This window comes from Artemia franciscana, chromosome 10, assembly GCF_032884065.1.
Source record: "Artemia franciscana chromosome 10, ASM3288406v1, whole genome shotgun sequence".
NCBI lineage: Eukaryota > Metazoa > Arthropoda > Branchiopoda > Anostraca > Artemiidae > Artemia > Artemia franciscana.
In genome coordinates this window covers 20,110,986-20,131,180 of record NC_088872.1, presented here as the reverse complement: position 1 = coordinate 20,131,180, position 20,195 = coordinate 20,110,986, and the positions used below count along the sequence as shown (strand labels likewise).

Here is a 20,195-nt window from a genome sequence, read left to right as displayed (position 1 = left end):
TTACAGCAGGTTGTGGAACCATTACAACAAAACAAAATAACACTTTTAATACTGATTTATTTAAAAGATTAAATTATATAAAAGAAAGTCAAGTGACTAATATGTATTTACCATTAGCACGATTATTTGGATTTTTTTAAGATATTAATCATGATTTTAGAGGCATTACACATCAAATTATACAAAAAGGAAATGATTTTTCCAATATGATTATAAAATCTGGAGCTCAAAATTTTAAAGTAAATGTAATGCATTTATCATAGATGTTACCGGTATAAAATCCCAGTTTACCCATAGTGACTTAATTGGAGGCCCGATTAATGAAGAAGGCGGAACAATTAAAAGCTGGATCAGGAAAGTCTGGCTAATTTGAATTAAGATGTTAAGCTTGTAATGCCTACAAAATGCTAATAAAAGGGATAAATAATTAACATAGAGTGTAGTCATTGAACGCTATAATACAACTAAAACTGTTGTTGTGTTACAAAACCTGAAAAAGAAAACGGTTATACGCAAACAATATAGTATTATTTGACCATGTGGACACTAATTGAATTGAAGTGAGAGTAAATGGATATTCATATACACAAGAAGATTTTAAATGTTATTTCAGTGATGTTAATGAAGATTATTCTGACGTTTATCAGCGATTTTTACAGTTAGGATATAAACATAAAAATATTGATAGTGGAACAATTGTAAGAAACAATGATTTTAAAACAGTTTATCTTTTGTTTTGTTTTGATGTTTCAAAGTACGAGTCGAATATTTGTCGAAGTGTATCAACTGCTGATATAGAAGTTAAACTTTTATTAGATCAAGCACCTGCTAGCCAATTCAACATTTACTGCGTTATATTTTCAGAAAGAAAATTAATCATGGAAGTCATTGATCGTAAATTATATGTTAATATATAAATTATTTTTGGACGGAAATTTGTTTAGTAAAATTATTTACAAATTAGTTGAGAAACTTTTAGGCAAAATATAAAATACAAACCAATTGAAAATGCATATCATCTTTTCCTAGAATGCTAAGACACATTAACTAACGAAAGAGCAAGTCATTACTCAAATTGTTTCAGACGCGTGTTTAGATTTCTTCCCGTAATTCTTTCACTTGATGAAAGAATTCTGAGAAGAAAGCTAAAAGCACTTAAAAGAAAATTATTTCCTATTCAGAAAATTTAATTTTATAAAACTGTCTACTAATAAATGGAGAAATTTTTAAGCGAAATGAAAACCAACAAATACAAAGTAGAGACAATAGGGAAAATCTTTTCAAGACAGTTGAAATTAGTTCTGTGGATATTTCGGCCCTATGTCCAAGGGCCGTCTTCAGCACAATACAATAATAAGAGATAAACTATTTTGGGGGTGATACCTGACGCGGGGATGCCATGGATGTTCTATGGTAGCCACAGCACTGTGCTGGGTAGAGAGTTTAGAGTGGCGAAACCCTATATAGGCCAGTGTATTCTCCTGATGAGCCCTTATGTTGGGTGTTGCCTCTGAATTATTTGTCTATATTATTTTTTCTATTGTTTGGTAAATGACGACTTATACTTATTGACGACATGACTGCCTGTCCATGCATTATTCTATATGGTTGATTGTGTGTGGCTATGCTGTTTGACCTATGTGATTGTATGGATGAGTAGGGTTAAGGCCTCATTCAAGTGCTGGTCTATATTAATCACTAATTTAGGAAAACAGTCTTCCTTTTCTCCTTCTGTCTCTCTTTTTTTTGCGTTTGTGCTGTTGCATTGGTGATTTCTCTTTTCATGATATATATATATATATATATATATATATATATATATATATATATATATATATATATATATATATATATATATATATATATATATATATATATATATATATATATATATAAATGAACTTACATCAAATTGTGAGAACTAAAACTAAATAATTAGAACACTTTTTAAAACTTTTTTTTAAAAATAGCCCTAGCATCCTTACTTCAACGAAGTTCAACCAGGACTGGCGAAAAGAATGAAATGAGAATATAAGCTCATTCAAACTAAAGAGAACAAAATGATTAAATGCAATTTCTTAAAGCTAATCTTGCTTGTTTAGCAGCCTGTCTCAAAGGCCTTTTCGCAGTTGGTTCAGTACTATTATAAATCGGTTTAGTAAAATATTTTGTTAGATCATTTTTAATTAAATTTGAATATAAAGAATTTAGTGAGTATTCCCCTAAGTCCCTGTTCAAAGAAATATTATTATTTATTTTGACATTAATTTCGATTGATTCTCGAACCACCTGTTTTATTCCCAAATCATTACTGATGAGTGAAGAGTTTTCTAAAAGTATCATGTGGGATGGATTATTAAATATATGCCAACCTAAAGCAGAATCAAAGGAGTTGTTGGAACTATTTGAAATTAAGGCCTTGTCTATGTCATTTTTATGTTGTTGTAGCCGTTTGTCTAGATTCTGATGGGTCCTGCCGACATAGTAATTTCCACAATCACAAGGTATTTGATAGGCCCCTCTTTGGCGAGTAACTGGGGTCTTATCTTTACCAGGATTTAAGAAATCGATGATTTTAAAATTATTAGTAAAAACTACGTAGAGATTATTTTTTGTGCAAATATTTTTTTATTTTTTTGTGATCTTTGGGATATACGGAAGATAGACAGTATTTGAGCGCTTATCAGTAGCCTCACATTGTGAAGTATCTTCTTCTATTTTACAAGAATGTCTTTTTATTCTACGGTTAATTATTTTATTGACAAAAGGAATGGGGTATCCATTACCAAAAAGAATATCTCTAATAAAGTTTATTTCTGCATTTATATATGAATTGGAGCAAATATTCAGGGCACGATCAATGAGGTAAGTTACAACTGGTCTTTTAACTTGTTGGGGGTGATTTGAATTAAAGTGAAGATATCTATTCTTTTGTGTTGGCTTTCGATATATAGTAAAATCCAGTTTATCAGCATTACGAATAATTAATACATCTAATAACGGTAGTTTATTTTAAATTTCAACTTCTAGGGTGAACTGCAAATTTTGGTCATAAGTGTCCAGATGTTTTAAGAAGCCTCGAAGTTCAGCTTCCCAATAATTCCAAAGTGAAATTTGGTTAAAAACTTAGCAACACAAGTATTTCTGAAAACACAATAGCTAGTAGTATCGTTAGTGATTTTAAAGTTGAAACAGTTGATCTATTTGCACCTAAGTGTTTTGATTTTAAAGCAGCTGGTCTTGAAAAGAAATTTAAAAATTAGATAAAGGTATGATTTTAAAGGTTATTGAAAAAAATAAAGATCATATAAATTATTTGGACATTGATATCGAACTATCCACTAAATATTAAATCATATTTAGTTGTTACATTTTATCAGTAGTATAGGAAAAATGGAATATAATTAAACTCTTATTTCACAAATTCATAAAATCCTTATTTCACAAGACCTGTTTTGACCTTGAAGCTCAGAATGGGAAATTGTAAAAATGATGAAAATAATCTCTTAAAATGGTATGAATTTAATAGAAAATGGGGTGAATTGATGGGGTTATCTAGATGGGGTCTAGAACCTGTGGTTACATTGTAAGAAGGATAAAAATGAGACCAAATTTGATGTTCAAGGACCTGTTTCCATTTTGAATATAGGGATGGAAAATGTTCAAAATGCCATATTTGATGTTAAAATGATGTAAAATGGTCTGAAAATAATGTAAATTGAACGGAGATAGATTAGTCGGGCAGAACCAGCAATTACTATACTGCTGTTTGTGACATCTCGGATGTGAAGGAAGATGTTTTTTGTGAGGAAGAATTAGTGATAGCACTAAAAGGATTAAAAGATAATAATGCTCCAGGTGTTGATGGTGTGGTACATGAGTTTCTTAAATACGGTGGCTCTGAGGTTACAAATAAGTAAGTGAATACTATGAATATGATACTTAAAACAGTGGAAGTACCTAATGATTTTAGGAAAACCCTAATAAAACCCCTGCGTAAGACAGGGGAAAAGAATGAGCGTGGTAATTATAAAGGCCTGTTCTCTGTAGATAGTAAAGTACTTATTATGACTAACCTTTTTTGACTGAGAGATGAAGTAGACAAAGTTTTAAGAGATGAGCAGCGTGGTTTTATGAAGGATAGAGGATGTATAGACAAAATTTTTACTGTTAGGTTAATAATCGAGAAGTGCCTGATACGTCATACCCCTTTTGTCCTTAGTTTTAGAGATTACAAACAAGTGTTCGAATCAGCTAATAAAAGAGCTTTAGTGAAAGTCATATCCGTGTTTGGTATACAAGACAAATACATTAAAGTGAATAGTGCTATGTATGAGGAAAACACTGCTGTGGTTAAGATAGGAATTGTGGCTATTAGCTGATTTCGTATTAAACGAGGAGTTTCCCAGGACTGGGTTATATCCAAATTTATATGGATCATTTTGATGGACTTTGTCATAAGGAGCAGAGGAAACGCATAAAGAGGTCATGGAATCAAATGGAGAAGAAACACTTTCCTGGACTAAGGTCATGCTGATGATTTAAGCGTTCCAGATGAAAGTTTGAGCAAAGTGAAAGAATTTTTAGAGGATTTTCAAGTTCAAGGTGCTAGAATAGGTTTGAAAGTCTATGTTTAATAAGCTAGGTCTCTAAGGCTAGGGATAAGTGAATATGTAAAGATGACGCTGGGTAACGATGGAATTTCCTGGAAGGGTATATAAAAAGAGGATTTGAATAAAGTAGAATGGAGGAGAAGTGTTTTTTGCTTTGCCTAAGGTGCCTTGGTGATGCGGTGAGCTATTAGTAGCATTAGTAATATTTATAAAATGAACAAGATATGCGGTAGAAGACAAACAGAAGAAAAAAGTTAGTATAAAACTGAAACAGGAGAGGTAAATAATTGAAAAACAAGTAATTTGTTTCCGATTTTTTTGTATAAACAGAACAGAAACAGGTACCCTGAAAAATGAGCAGGAAAAAGAAAACATGAACACTGCCAATGCTTTTATTTCCATAATCACGAATACCGAATACCACACGCCTGATGCCAGACATCTTTTTAAGCCTTACTAAAAACGCTGTTTTCTTATGCAATGAAAATTTCTATCCGCTTAAAGCCAACTAGAAGCTTCAGCAAGAAAAGCTTTAACTTATTTTTTAGGATAAACTGTTATTCAAATCTTTCAAAATATCTAAATTTAATGATAGATTAATACCACCAGTGGTAGGTGAGTCAAATTATTAAACCAATTTTGATGAGATTGTAGGCCTAGTTCAGATTCTGTGAGTCAGGTTATAAACACTGGTACTAATTGAGGGGGCTATTTGCCTCCTCTCCCCCTTAGTTTTTTGGTAACTTTCTTAATTGGTGCCTCTGCAGAAGAACACACACCATGTATTAATGAAACATAAGCACTACCTTAATTTACCTTTAACTACAGCTTAGTGTAATTTAAGGATTTCTCCTTGTAGCCTAGAGCGCCAGATTTGATGATTTGAGCTGTATTCGGGATTCTTTAGTGTCAAGGTGCACTATGCAGATCCATAGCTTCCAAATTTGAGTTTTCACTCCTTAAAGGACCACTCAGCATCCAGTCTTTGTTAGAATATGTCCATAGATTTAGCTGTAGCTAATTTAGCTACAGCTAAATCTATGGTTCTATGGTATATAAATTCATGGTATAGAGTTCCAACTCCTGACAATTTTCAAGTAAGAAAATGAACACGGACCCTAGATAGGCTGCTTAACAAGTTTCAACTGATGACCTCTAGTCCTTGAGTTAGGACAAACAGTAAGAAATATGCCCAATGCTAGGAGTGTATTAGCCCTCATTAACTTGTAGGCTACCTTAAATTACCTTAAATTGCATTTACAGCAAGATAAGGTGGACTGCATTCTCCTGTAGAACATTGATGGATAAAATTCTAGTTATTTGACTTCTTGCTAGCCTATCTCAGAAAGGGTTTAGGTTAGGACAATGAAACTTTCAGGAATGAATCAACAGACTGAAGTATGTCCCAGGAAGGTATTTTGAAGTAACTACCTCCACTCCTTCTCCCTCTAGAGGGCCCTGACCTTTAAAAATATGTGTGTTATAAAAGTGAAACTTGCAAAATAGACCTTCTGCTTAATTGAAGTGCAACAAAATTGTTTTCAGCTTCATAACTTTGCTCAATTCCATTTTATAAGGTTTTAAAGATATGCAAATACATTTCCTAAATTTTGAAAAAAGAACATTGATATGGCTCAAAATTCTTCTCAAATAACAGGATTGCATTTTTCAGAACTAAAGGCATAGAAAAAGCAACTAGTAACTGAAAATTAAGGTCAAATGTTGTTTTGTCAAAATTTCCAGTGTTATAGATCTGTCATGGAGGCAAATTTCAGGGTCCTCTAGAGGGAGAAGGATTGGAGGTGGGTACTTTAAAATACCTTCCCAGGACACACTTTAGTCTGTAGACCCATCCCTGAAAGTTTCATTTTCCTAACCTAAACCCTTTCCAAGATAGCAAGAAGTCAATTAACTATAATTTTACCCATTGATGAAGTTACACAATTAGTGGGTGTGATGGGGTGTGGTGTCCCACTGGTACTTCTATTCTGTGTTACTCCACTCCAAACTGACTGCACTTTTGAAAGAATTAATTGTTTCACCAGTGGCAGTCTCATTGGAAAGACTGTCCCAAGTTGGAACAGCACATACTGAGAAAAAGTTTGTCCTCTCTCTATGTCTAGAGGGCTCCTGTTGCAGCTTTGTGGAATGGCCTCTTGTCATGGTGGCAAGGGAGAGAGTAAAAATAGAGTTGGCCATGTTATTTTTGTGCATTTCTTTGACAAAAATGACATCTCCTCTGTGCTGCCAGTAAACCTATGTGGGTATCTTCAGGTGATGCAGACATTCAGGGTAGGGAGCCTGTTGGTCTGGGGCACAGAGCTTAGTTGCTCTTCTCCGTATGCTCTATAAGGCTGCCACATCTCCCTTGTATTGAGGATTTGTAACTGGGAGTTGGGACAGCACATACTGAGAAAACGTTTGTCCTCTCTCTATGTCTAGAGGGCTCCTGTTGCAGCTTTGTGGAATGGCCTCTTGTCATGGTGGCAAGGGAGAGAGTAAAAATAGAGTTGGCCATGTTATTTTTGTGCATTTCTTTGACAAAAATGACATCTCCTCTGTGCTGCCAGTAAACCTATGTGGGTATCTTCAGGTGATGCAGACATTCAGGGTAGGGAAGCTGTTGGTCAGGGGCACTAAGCTTAATTGCTCTTCTCTGCATGCTCTCAAAGGCTGCCACATCTCCCTTGTATTGAGGATTTGTAACTGGGCAGCCAAACTCCAAATGAGGCCTTATAAGAGCATTGTTAGTGTATTTTAGTTTAGTTTAAAATACCCTTCTATATTCCCTGAAATTTCACCTTAATAACTCAGAAATACAAGATCAAATATTTCTCCTTTTCCTAGTGATTAATTTGAAAAACTTTACCCACACGACAAGTTTTTCAAAGAAAAGTAAAGAGCTCCATTGATCCGAAAATGAGCAGAAATAAAGTCAAATAATCTTCCAATCATAAAACAACCACAAATCACCATCAATGAATAAATGAAACCTAAAACAAACAGAAATTACAATAAATCAAGTCAAACTCAAAACAAGCAAAAATTAACATGAGTAGGGTAGATAACCCCTATGCCTTCTCAAGAAAAGAACACAATTTCCACTTTACTGAGATTAAAATTCATTTAAATCTTTTCACTTTTTGACTTTAACAAATAAAAAACAATTGAAACTTTAAGGAATAAATATCAGTACATGTATATTAAACTGAGAATCCACAGTCATTTTTGTTTCAGCAAAGTTCAAATTATGTTCTGGTCTTGAGAAAGCATAGAGGTTGTGAGTCCTACTCATGTTAATTTTTGCTTGTTTTGAGTTTGACTTGAATATTTATTGTAATTTCTTTTTTTTGGTTTTATTTATTTACTGATGGTGATTTGTGGTAATTTTACACTTGGAAGATTATTTGACTTTATTTTTGTTCATTTTTGTTTAATGGAGCTTTTTACTTTTCTTGGAAAAACTCGCTTTTTAGAAAAGTTTTTTAAATTAATTGTTATTCATTTTTTACTGACATAGTCTTTATTGTGAAATTTTTTCTTTTATATCTTCACACTTTTTTCAGTAAGAATCCATAGTTTGGCTTGCTATTTGTATGTCGGAGAAACTTTTTCATCAATGTTTACTTCTAACACAAATAGCATTGTTTAATTACATTTTTACCTCCTCAAGTTGACCTGAAAAACAAAACATAACATTATTCCCAAGAAATTCCTATGGATACACTTACACTCTTTTAATTTGTTTAAAGTGTAAGAGCAGAAGTAGGTATAGCAGTAGCCCCAAAAGTTTCAACTTAATGCCCCCCAATTTTTCTCAATATATTGCTGAGGTTTCTTATTGGCATCCATACACACAGTGCCTTTTGATTTAGTTTTAAAACAATATTTAGTTTTAAAGTATAATGGATCAATTACATAATTGCGGGGGGTTGACATACTCAATATTCCTTATGGAGCAGCACAACTGTTGTTGAATCTTATGTAGTTTGTTTGTGTAGCATGGAAATGGTAAAAACTAAAATTTGAAGCTATTTTGCTGTGCATGGAGTTGAAAAACAAAGAAGAAAAGTTTCCTAAAAGTATGCAAATATTTTTCCAGAAAAAATTATCTCTTTTGCTCTTGCCTACTAATTAATATCAAAATTAAATGAAACGAAATTCTCTTAGCATCAGAATTTCGATTTTTTTGGGTATGACATATTGCTGGACATTCGTTGAAAATTTATCAACTTTTTTAGAAACTTGGATTGAAATTTTGCACCTCTTTTGGATTTCCAGGACATAGATTCTAGAAAAGTCAATTTCTAAATAAAAAATTACAATTTGTTCGCATTTATGAAATTTTCAGTTTTGGTACCTGCTTATGCAGTTTTATCAAATTATACTGGAAAAATTAATCAATAAGGTTTACACTCTGTTATATACAAAAATTGTTTCATAAAGTTAGCATTGACTTCTACAGTTGAACAACAATATTGCTGCTCCACACTACAGTGGGTTTTTTTCATGGACAAGCTAGTTTTTCCCATTGGAAATTAGAAAATAAGTCATGGTCATACAAGATTTGATTCCTTCAGTGACTTTCTATTTTGAAATTTGAATTTTGCAAAACTTGGCGTATTTTGTGCAAATATATTGCCCTAGCTTTGACTGTAAATTTCGTAATGTTAAATACCGTTTAATGCTTACATTATATATGTTTTATCTCTAGATTTCTGGGAAATAATTCAAAAGAAGTTGATCTTGAAATTCTGTATTTCGTCTTTTTTTTATCTTTTTCGTGAAATTAAATTTTTGGTGCATCTTGTGATTTCTTTAGTAGTACTTTTAAAAGCACGTACAAAGACTTGCATGTCTTTGTAGTAAATTTGTAAATGCAGTAAATTTTCAATGTTAAATACCGTTTAATGCTTATATTATATATGTTTTATCTCTAGATTTCTGGGAAATAATTCAAGAGAAGTCAATCTTGAAATTCCGTATTTCGTCTTTTTTTTATCTTTTTCGTGAAATTTAATTTTTTGGTAGATCTTGTGATTTCTTTAGTGGTACTTTTAAAAGCACGTATGAAGACTTGCATGTTCCTATCTACCAAATTGCTTCATAAAGTTGTCATCTTGCCTTAATTTTTGGCATTACAATAGAAACTTTTTCTTAATTATGTATAATTTTTCTCTCTTACACATTATAGACAGATTTTCCTGAAACAAATTCCTTTGGCGACTTTCTATTACAAGTTCTGATTTTGTAAATATTGCAAAAATCCCTCACTTTGGAAGTAAACTTATTACATATTAACTAACGTCCAATATTTGCAGAAATTTGAGTTTGATCCGAAAAAAAAAAAAAAAAACAGAAACTGTGGGTGTCTGAATTTCAGGTCCCAGGGGAGAACAAGGCAGTTGTTTAGCTTCGTCCCCCCCTTCTCAATGGGTGTCCATGCTGGATTAAGACTATTATGTTAAGATTTATTTTCAGGGACATGCGTCTGTAATAGTTGCCCCATAGTCAATCCATGATGCTATTGCCATCCAAAGATAACTCTGAAGGTATGAAAGCAGATAATACCTGTTTATCTCAAGTTGAAATGGCTCATATTCATCAAGTGGACCGAATTCCTGAAAACTATGATGCAGATTGCAAGAATGGATCTATTTCAAGCAAAGCAAGATCAAATAGTTCTACTAGTGAAAAAGAAGTTAAGATCAATTTGGTAAAAATGAAAAAAGAACTGGAGGTATAGTAAATAAGCTGTTACATTACAGACAGGTTTGCTTCGAAGTGAGCAGTATTGTACAAGTACATGATTTCAGGGTGATTCAGGAGACTGCTATCCATGAATACTTATCAATATATACTAGCTGTAAAATATGATCTAAAGAGTAGAAAATCACCCCAAAATTTGAAAAAGATAAGATTTCCCTCCAGTTTGACTTCCTCTTTTAAGCGAGGTTTGACCCCAACCCCGCCGCCAACAAAACCAGAAAAGTGTTTATACTACTAAACTTGTACTACAAATGGTAGTGGTAGCTAATAAAAAGAAGTAGAAAAACATCAAAATGTTTGGTAGTCTCACTAAAGCTGTTTTTCATTCCTTTTAATTTAGCTGGTGTTTGAAGATATCTCATTTTTTTTTTACTTCCTCCCTTTTGTAGGATACCCCCCCCCCCTTCCCCCAAGGAAAACAAAAAAACTGTTTTTATATGACTAAATTTTACTAAAAATGGAATTTCCTTGGGATTTACAAACAATTTCCTAGCTAAAACCTTTTTTGTATGACTTCGAACATCCCTCCCCCCTACCCCCTTCCTCTAATTTTTGTTAATGATCCTAGTCTTGGATTTAGGACAAGCTTATTTTTGTTGTTCAGGTACAATTTTAAATTAATCCAAGCCCTTCCACCAGCAAGATAAACTGAATTAAATCATGCCATGATATTTTTTAAGTTGAACTAAGCCAAATCTTTTGCAAGATTTATGTCTCAGTTGATTTGGTTTTCATTATAGTACAAATGAGTAGAGAATAGAGGCTGGAGTTTTAATAAACAAAAAAAAAAAACTGTTTTTGTATGTATTAGGAATTGGTGGTAGTTAAATTTTCAAACAAGAAGAATATCTTTACATTGATATTGAAACTCCTGTGGTGCACAGAGTAGAGTAAGGGGGCATAAATTCAAGATTTTGAACGCCCGTTCAATTTATTATCCTTTTTCGAAATAACTAAAAAAAAGACATGGAAAGCTCTACCAATACATTTTCTTTGTAATATAGGAGTTGCAGCAGAAACTAGTATCTAACTTGAACTGGAAGATGGCAGAAATGGTCGATCATTTTGTATCTGAAATAGAAGAAGTTGAACTACCAAGAAATTTGCGGGTTTTTGTTAATGATAACAAACCAAAAAGAAGGTAATTGTTTTATGATTGGTTACCTAGCTACATGTAGATAGATCACCTAGCAAAAATAGAATATAGCTCTTTCTGGATAGTTTATTTTTAGTCAAATTATGTAGAAAATACTCTTTATTGTAAAAAAACCTCCAAGGAAACCATTCTTCAATGAATAATCTTTAACTGTTCAAAGAAATAGCATAAGATACTTTAATTTCTGAGTAAATCTCTGAATGTCCAAGTTTCAACACTAAATGAAAAAGGAGTGTCAAAATGGGTACTTTGTAAGAAGAGCTCATATGCTCCTGCCCTGTAAACAATGACGGGTCTTTAGCGTGTACACAATTACGACTAGATACTCGATTTTTCTTTAATTGTGCTGGTAAAAGATCAACGAATATTATGTAGATTATAGGCAAGCGTAAAAATAAGACTATGGTATACTTCCACCTCCGGAATTAAAGCTCCCCATTAATGAACATTGCTATTAAAGAAAAAAATAAAAGTAAAAATGCTATATTCAGTGCCGTGCACAATTGCATGGATTCCGAAACCCTATGGGAATTCTGTGATTGTAGAATATCCTCTCTATATTTTACTCTGATAGAGTACTCTTTATGATGTTTATAATTTTTATTTTTCCAGACTCCATTTGCGTACAGTTTTAAATGAGTTAAGAACTAAATCTCTGCACACCCAAGTCTGTAACTAAATAGCACATTGATAGTACCATTTAAAACAGACAGTTGTGAACGATAATGCATCTACCTGTAGTGAGTTTTTTCTCCGTTATTGATTTTCAATTTAACTTTTTTATTTAGTATGAGCGATACCAGAGTCTACAATTTCTATGAGGAACTTTCCAGTCAAAAGCATTACTAATTTCTCTCAGTGAAGATCCAACTGTTGAATGTAACATAATGATAAGAAATAAGTTCCTGAGTAAAATTTTATTGATTGCTGTTTTCATAGGCCTTTCACTTATTTGCCTATAAAGAGAGATACAAATGTAAAGTCAAAGGAATTTAGAGTTATGATATTGTTACAAATTTATCTACTAAAAAAAAACAAAGTGGTTTGTCATCGAAGTAAATTAAAAAATATTATTGGGCTGTTTAAAAACTGTCAATCCTGTTTTTTTCAGTTACTTGAATTAAAAACTAAATAACTAATCATTTTTGAAAGAGTATCTGTTTAGTCTTTCAAAGTAAGCGCAAACACCATCATAAACTTGTTATTTTAACGAAAAAGGCTTTCAATAGCAGAAATATTCGGATTTGGAAACAGATAACACTCAGAGGAACCTACTAGAAGTGATTTCATAACCAAATATTCACTTGTGATCGTGTTAACTACGTCAAGATAATCATCCAATGGGACCGGTTTGTATTCCTAGAAAACTGTTATTGTAACCTTTCTGCTGACGAAATCAGCTTTGCCTTCTTAACACAAACCGATATGGTAATTCTTTCGTCCCGGTTTTCGTCAAAATGTACCATAAGAGTTAATATTTATAGTTTGATTTATATTTACAAGTGTAGTTAGATTTTAAATATGTTGTAAAGGAACAGAAATCAGCGATAGCTGTCTAGTTTTTGCTATTAAACCTGTACTACTACTACTACTACTACTTAGGTGCATTTGAATTAGCTTCGCGTTCATTGCTTTGACTGTTCCGCTGTCTTTAGTGTATAGAAATGGATTTAAGTTTCATCTGCAGTCATCCGTCAATTTTTGAAATCGTTTCTTCTCATTTAAATTTGCCGAATAAAATTCAGAAATTCTCATTTGACGGAGTTTTGATCAACTGTCGTGAATACAAAATCCATAATACATAAGGCCGTTGTGTCTTTAATCCCTCATATGATAATATTTATAGGCTTTCTTAAAGATGCATCTGTTAGTTATTTTGTGTAGTAAAAAATGTGGTTTTTAATCTTCAAAAGTATAACTCCCTATCGCCATTGAATGAATCAAGAGTAAAGAAAAAATAATAGGAAAAATTAGATTTCAGGAAAAATAGTCTTGTATTGTCTTTCTGGAAAAATAAGTACATCCTATATATCCTAGCTTTAGTTAAAAAAAAAATAGCATTTAAACTTCAAGTTGAAAAATTGGAGCAATATATACATCCGTTTTTTGTAACTAGAACCATCAGTTAAGGATACTTTTAAAGAATTGCAACGAGAAATAAGTTAGGACGATGTTTTGGAATCTTCTCTTATATTTTTATTTCAAAAAGGTGATCACCAGCTTCAAGAAAACGCGAATTCTTCTTCTGCATCAACAACGTTACTTTGATGTGTAAAGAAGTGCTCCCAAGCCTCTTAGCTCAGATTTCCATAAAATATTTTGAGAAAGCCAATTTAAAGTGAGTGAATCTCGGTATTTGGGCCCTTTTAATATTCCTTTAAAGTATTTGACCATTCATCATCCTCTCCTTGTAAAACTCTTCTAATTTTTTCCTTTGAAGCTTGCGCTGTGTTGATCCGCGACTGAAGCTAATTATAGAGTGGTAGCTCCTTCCTATTCATGTTTAATTTGGGACGTCTGAAGCTGTTGCTTTATTTTGTATCCAGTTGATAGGTCGGGCTCATTGTAAATTTTATTGTTTGGATTTTTATTTCAGGAACAACAGTGGCAATGGTGGTTTGCCAGAGAAGAAATTTTGTCATAGGAACTCCTTGCTTACGGATATGCTGGAAATAAACCACATCCAAACGATATATCACATTTTTGCTGCCATTTTAGTTGTTCTACTTTTGAATACTGTTGTTTGCGATATTTTTGATAAGGGAACCGTAGATTATGATTTCAAGCTCATTCAATGGTCATTTGGACAACCAAAAACAGTTCTGTTTATCTGGACGGGAATGATGTTTACAACTTCAGTTTTTGTCTACATTTCCTTCCATTTTTGGGCACATACGAGAGCTACGCTAAAATCGGGTAAGATTTATTCAACGCTTGTTAAAACAATGTTTATTCTCAACTTTTGCTAAGAATGGTTGATTTGATTATAACGATACGTTTATTCTCGCAACAGGTCAATCGATAAATAGCATTAGTTGATCGTACAGAGGATGTAAAGTGAAAGTTAGTGAAGCAGGTGCTTACGTTGTGGAAGGGGGTGGGGCTCTCAGGATCGTGTCCGTCCTGAAATCTTGAGATACCTAAGGTTATCCTTTTTTTTCATAGAATTCGCCTGTAATTGCAACTGTATTGAAATTTTGAACCCTCCAGCCCCTGCTCCGAAATATAATACTGTGGGTGTATCTGGTAGGAATGATAAAAATAATGGGTAAACTATTACACAATTTAGCAATATAACATTATAAGACTATAACACAATTTGGTGTAACAATCTAGCTTTCATTTGGGATTTGTTTTATGCAGAAAATGTAGACGGAATTGACCTCTTTTGTTAAGTCTTTTTTCTTTTTTCCCCAATATACAAGAGAAGCCCATAAAGCAAAATAATCTGCTTATTAACAAAGAGAATGGCTTGATTCATTTTAAATGTAGCGAAAGTAAATAGTCGAAAAGACATCATTCTTTTTTAACTCATCGCCTATTCATCGCTTTATTATAAAATATTCCTTTGGTAATATACATTAATTAAGCCAACAAGATAACTCTTGCTTCGAATTTGTTCTATCAAGGGAGATAAGCGAAATCTACCTTTTTGCTTTGCTTAGCCGAGCTTTTTCGTTCTTTAATTTTTGTTTCATTTTTGGCCTCTAAGTATAGCAAAGCTTATAACACACAATAGCATTCATATCAATAAGATATGTGGCTTTGATAATTTAGTAACAAAATTAGTGGATAAACCTGCATCCTTTCGGCTTTGTCATCTAAAGATGGTAATAAAATGAGTTTTTAACCCAACTCTCACTTTTTTCAGATATGCAAATGAAGATTTGGGATATTACAAGCATCTTAGTATTTATTATATATATTTGCCTGTTTTTCTATGTGCCCGTCCACGAAGTTCTTCTGCATCAGCTAGCCCCAGCATCTGCTGTTATTATTATAGATGAACAGGTAATCAAAACCATAATATTAGATGAACCTGAAACAAGCCAAGTTGAAAAGTTTCTTTTCCTATTATGACATGTAGATGAAAGTTGAGCAGCTATGGAAATTATTCATTGATTGGAATTTGAAAATAGTTTACGTCAATAAATCAGATTTGTCGAATGAACTTAATTAAACGAAAAGAAAAGTGATAAAAGGCGAAGGAGTATACACCAGGAAATGATCCAAGGCTTTTAATAACTGCAGTAAACTGCTGCTTTTACAAACTGCGTAACATTAAGCTGCCAGAGCCCAACACCACCTCTGTGAATTCACTTCCGTCTCAAATACTGAGAAATCTATGAAGATTTGAATTAATTGATAATCTATTCGAGCCTAATCTGGAATGTCCGGTCTGTCTGATGTTATTAGCATTGTTAGGTTAGACAACGAGCCAACTTATTAATTGCATTTGTGCGACAAATACCCCACTTCCCCAAGAAAGTTAAATTCTTATGACTTGGGATAGAGAAATTTCATTGAGGTTCAAACGTTCCTCTTAAAAATATTAATAACCATCATCTATAATTTTGCTTGCTGAGGTGTATAGCATTGAAATGTACTTAATTTTTTTTCTTCGAAGTGAAGAATCAGGATCCCTTGTCTTGTCTGGAGTTTTGAATTCTTTTTTAGTATTTTTCAAGATTTTTCCTTGGCTTGTTAGGTTTCATCCTTTTTTTACTACTTTTTGTTGTTCTTAGTCAAGAAAGCAAAATCAATGAATAGGTTTTCTTTTTCACAGCCTGGACTGATTATAATTTCAGTGTTGCTGAAACATTGTTAAAAAATGCTGTTGAAACTATCAAGCAACAGAAACAGTCTAGTAAATATTGAAAAATAATGTACAGGTTTAAAAACCGAGATGAATAGGATTTCTGTCCATTATAGCTAAAATTAACTGTTTTTTTTTTTAGTATGAGTTTCAGCGGAAAAGATCAGGTATTTTGATATAGTTTATCGTATGTGGGGGGGGCTGAGGTTGGAAGTTAATAGATTTAGTGGAGTCTGAAAATAAGCGATCTTAGAAACAAAGTAAATTTTGGTTTTAAAGCGCAAATGAGTGGAAGCCCTGTAGAGCTGTTCCTAGGGTAGGTAGCCCCCTGGGAAGAATTGTTTACAGCGCCCGCCTCCCGACTCAAATATACGCAAAAAAAAAATCCGAATCAAAGTGAAAATTTTGATTAATGTCACGGTGCACCCCAGCCGTGCCCCCCTCCAGCCACGGGGCCCTGGGCAACTTGAACCAGTCCCCCATCCCCTTTGAACGGCTCTGACACCCTGTTATATATATCTAAAATTCGTAATGTACTCATTGCCTTCCTGAACTGAATCTTAGTTCATGCATTAGCCAATAAATTGTGTAAATTTTACAGTGACTGTCTTCTTTCCTTTAAGAGCAATAGAAGACCAAGTCCACCATGTGAATATCTGTAGTGACTCAAAATATTTTCTTCCCTTTAAGGGCAACAGTAGATCAAATCCACTTTGGTTTGTTTTATTTGATTGCGTTTGGCATTCATTTGAACATTGCCATACATATTAAAGTAAATTCGCATTAAAGTTCTTTAAAGGCCTTACCAAATGTGACGAAAAAATAAGCGATTAATTTTTAGGCATTTAAATCTTGGAAATTATATTTTTAAATTTATTTATTATGTTGATAAACTATTTCAGTGCCAGACCTTGAATTCCCCTTTTTCCTATTTAAAAAAATACATTTGGTTGTTTATCTTAAAATACATTGTAGGAACGTTTATCTTAAAATTTATTTAATATGAAGACAGTTCATTTCGACGTTGAATCCTTTAATTACCCGTTCGTATTTTCATTATACGTCATGATACTATTGATCTTTGTTTTTGTTATTCATTGCTTAGTTTAGGGAATCTATTTAATGCATGGCAGTTTAAATAGAAGCCATAGTTAAGAACAAGATTATAGTCGTTGAATTTGTACAGTGACTTCCTCATTATGGCTTCTGTTTACAGGGATAACGGAGAAAATCCAAGATGTTTAAATAATAAATGTGTAAACAGATCCCATATGGCTTAAATTGCTTACGGATAATTATATTTCTTATGTTAAGTTTTGACAAAGGCGACATTTTTATTGCTACTATTGATATAATTATTTGGGATACTGTAAGCTATTTCTTTGATCTAAATCCAATAAAAGAAAATTAATGAAGTGAAGAACCTGTATTCGTTGAAAATTTATATCGTTGTAGCTCTGGCACGCAGGGGGGCGGCCTTTGGGCCCGGGCCCCCCGAAATTTTTCGAAGTGTTTAATTTCCCCATGGTTTCTTGGGATTTCTGGCAAAAGTAGGACAGTTTCTAAGAATCTAGATACATGTATGAAGCTTTTTTTGGGGATTTTATAGCATGCAATTATCTGATCAAGTCACTGCCCAATTATTAACCCATTTTCTGTCTAACTTTTTACCCTCTTTGAAGTAATTAGCGATTGTACTGTTATTTTTTTTTGTAAGAAGAGTTTGCTTTCCACAGCAAAATAGAATTATCCTTGATATTATGGCGTTTTCAGGATAAAGTACAGCTTTTAATGGATCAATTTTGGAAACTATCATTTTTCATTAAAATTGACGTTTTTGCAATAGAAGAACTACCCTCACAGCACCCATATTGTACTATTAACCCTAAAATTTCCCTTTCAGTGGGATATAATAGATTAATCACTGGTTCTAAATCGCTATGAACATAACCTGAGTCTAAAACGTACTTTTGAGGCCTAAGTCTCCTTCCCCCATCCGGTACAATACTACTGATTAAAGTTAATCTGTATTTTCCGATATACGTGCTTTTTGCATTTATTTAGTGCTACTTTGTATCTGCTGTTTCGAAGGTTTTGCCCCCCCCCCCCCCGAAATAAATTCCTGCGTACGTGCCTGTTGTAGCTTGATTTTGGCAAGAAAAAAAGTATCTCTGTTAACAGATATTGAGCCAAAAAAAGAAGTTTTCTCTTAAATAAAAAGAATGAGGAAGATTACGTAATATATGAACCACTAGTAAAAAAAATACTTGATTTTATTCAGTATCTTACCCATGAAATATGTGACCTTGACATTTTCTGATCTTCTCATGTTTGTATCTTTAGCCTCGTTTTTCTTTTTTCAACTATTTCATTTGTGTGTGTTACAATTACATTCTAATTACTTGTGATTGATGCTAACAGTTTAACCACATTGAAGAGCAACAGAAACTGAGTTGTAATTTTGCTCGAAGTGTTTTATTCAGTTTTACTTTTACTTAAACTGAAGCAAGGTAATATAAGTTTTATTTACATGAAAGTAAAAAGAGTGATATACAAAGTCAAACCGGACAGAAATTGCCTTGTATATGAAGGGGTTTGCCACCTTCTCAGCCTCCGCTCACTCTTTGTACTTGAGTTTTACTGAAGAGATTTAAAGGGTTACATATATAACCAGTTGGCAATTCTAATTGTTTTATTTGCCTATTGTGTTGAAAAACATTCGAACTGAAAATTTCTATTGTTTAATAAAGGTGCGAATGAATTGGCTTTTAATATTGTCAAAAAAAAAATGACCTTTTTTGAAATTGAACATTTGACAAAAACATTTAAGCTAGAACATTTGTTCTTGAGACATTGTAGTAAAAGTCAAATTTAGCGCAAAAATTAAGGATAGGCCGGCAACAGGCCTATATCATATTCAAGGGTAGTCCTAATCATGAGGAGGGGAGGAGCTCAACTGCCAAACATTAGAATTCTTTTAAATAAGAGTTAGACTGTCTGTCCTATCAAACTTTTGTTCTTTACAGAAGCTAAACTATTTATAAAAAAAACTTTTGTTCTTTGCAGAAGCTAAGCTTTTTTATCATAATGCTTTAATATTGAAAATTTGATGTTTCCCTTTAAGAACTACCGCTATCTGAAGAAGAGGGAGTCTTCACCCCCTCATCACCCATATTGCACACTTAGTCCAAATGTATTACTCCAAATATAAGAATTTAATTGATTGAATCCCCCTCCCAACAAAAACACAACAAGGTTTATTGACCTGTATAGATGGTCTAATATTGTTTGTTTTGTATCGAATGCACCTATGTTTAGGGACGAATGCGTCACCGGATCAATGTCACCCAGTCCGAGACTGAGAGGCTATTTGCATAACCTTTTGATAGTTCTAAGACTATTGGTTATCCAAGACTTTTCGCTCGATACGTTTTGGTCCGCTCCAGACCAAAATTATTGTTTCATGGGACAAAATGGCACTTTACAGTGGTATATCTCTTTTTATGCCTAGGAAGAACTTTCTTATAAAATTATTTAGGTTTTATTCATATCCTCTCCCGATAGTTCATGACCTCTCTGGGATCTCTGGTCTAGTTTTTCAGACATGCTGATTTTCATGGTTTTCATCAGAAGCGGTTTTATTCCTCACAATCTGGGAGGAGGGGAGGTATATCATATGAATGTAAAATTGTAAAATAAAAGGAACTTAATGTCGGACGTCAGAAAAAATGGAGGGAGGGGGCAGCTGCTTCCCCTGGCCAGGCCTAGAGCAGTCAATGGTTTTCATGTAGATGCCAACTCTTTTTGGAGGAGAGGGTCTAGGAGCACAGTTTTCATGTTT

The 20,195-nt window shown here is 33.2% G+C and overlaps 1 protein-coding gene across 2 annotated transcripts in view; it reads left to right on the top strand.

The window, feature by feature from the left end:
- The first annotated feature begins 5,089 nt into the window (after positions 1-5,089).
- LOC136031884 (sterol O-acyltransferase 1-like) overlaps positions 5,090-20,195 on the top strand; it is a 29,575-nt gene continuing 14,469 nt past the window's right edge. Inside the window, exons 1-5 of one of the 2 annotated variants that reach the window (XM_065711830.1) lie at positions 5,090-5,228; positions 10,095-10,353; positions 11,387-11,523; positions 14,135-14,454; positions 15,410-15,549. In XM_065711830.1, the coding sequence (XP_065567902.1) occupies positions 10,132-10,353; positions 11,387-11,523; positions 14,135-14,454; positions 15,410-15,549 (819 nt within the window). In that variant the 5' untranslated portion in view covers positions 5,090-5,228; positions 10,095-10,131. The remainder of the gene's footprint in view (positions 5,229-10,094; positions 10,354-11,386; positions 11,524-14,134; positions 14,455-15,409; positions 15,550-20,195) is intronic. The other variant, XM_065711831.1, reaches the window with a different exon arrangement.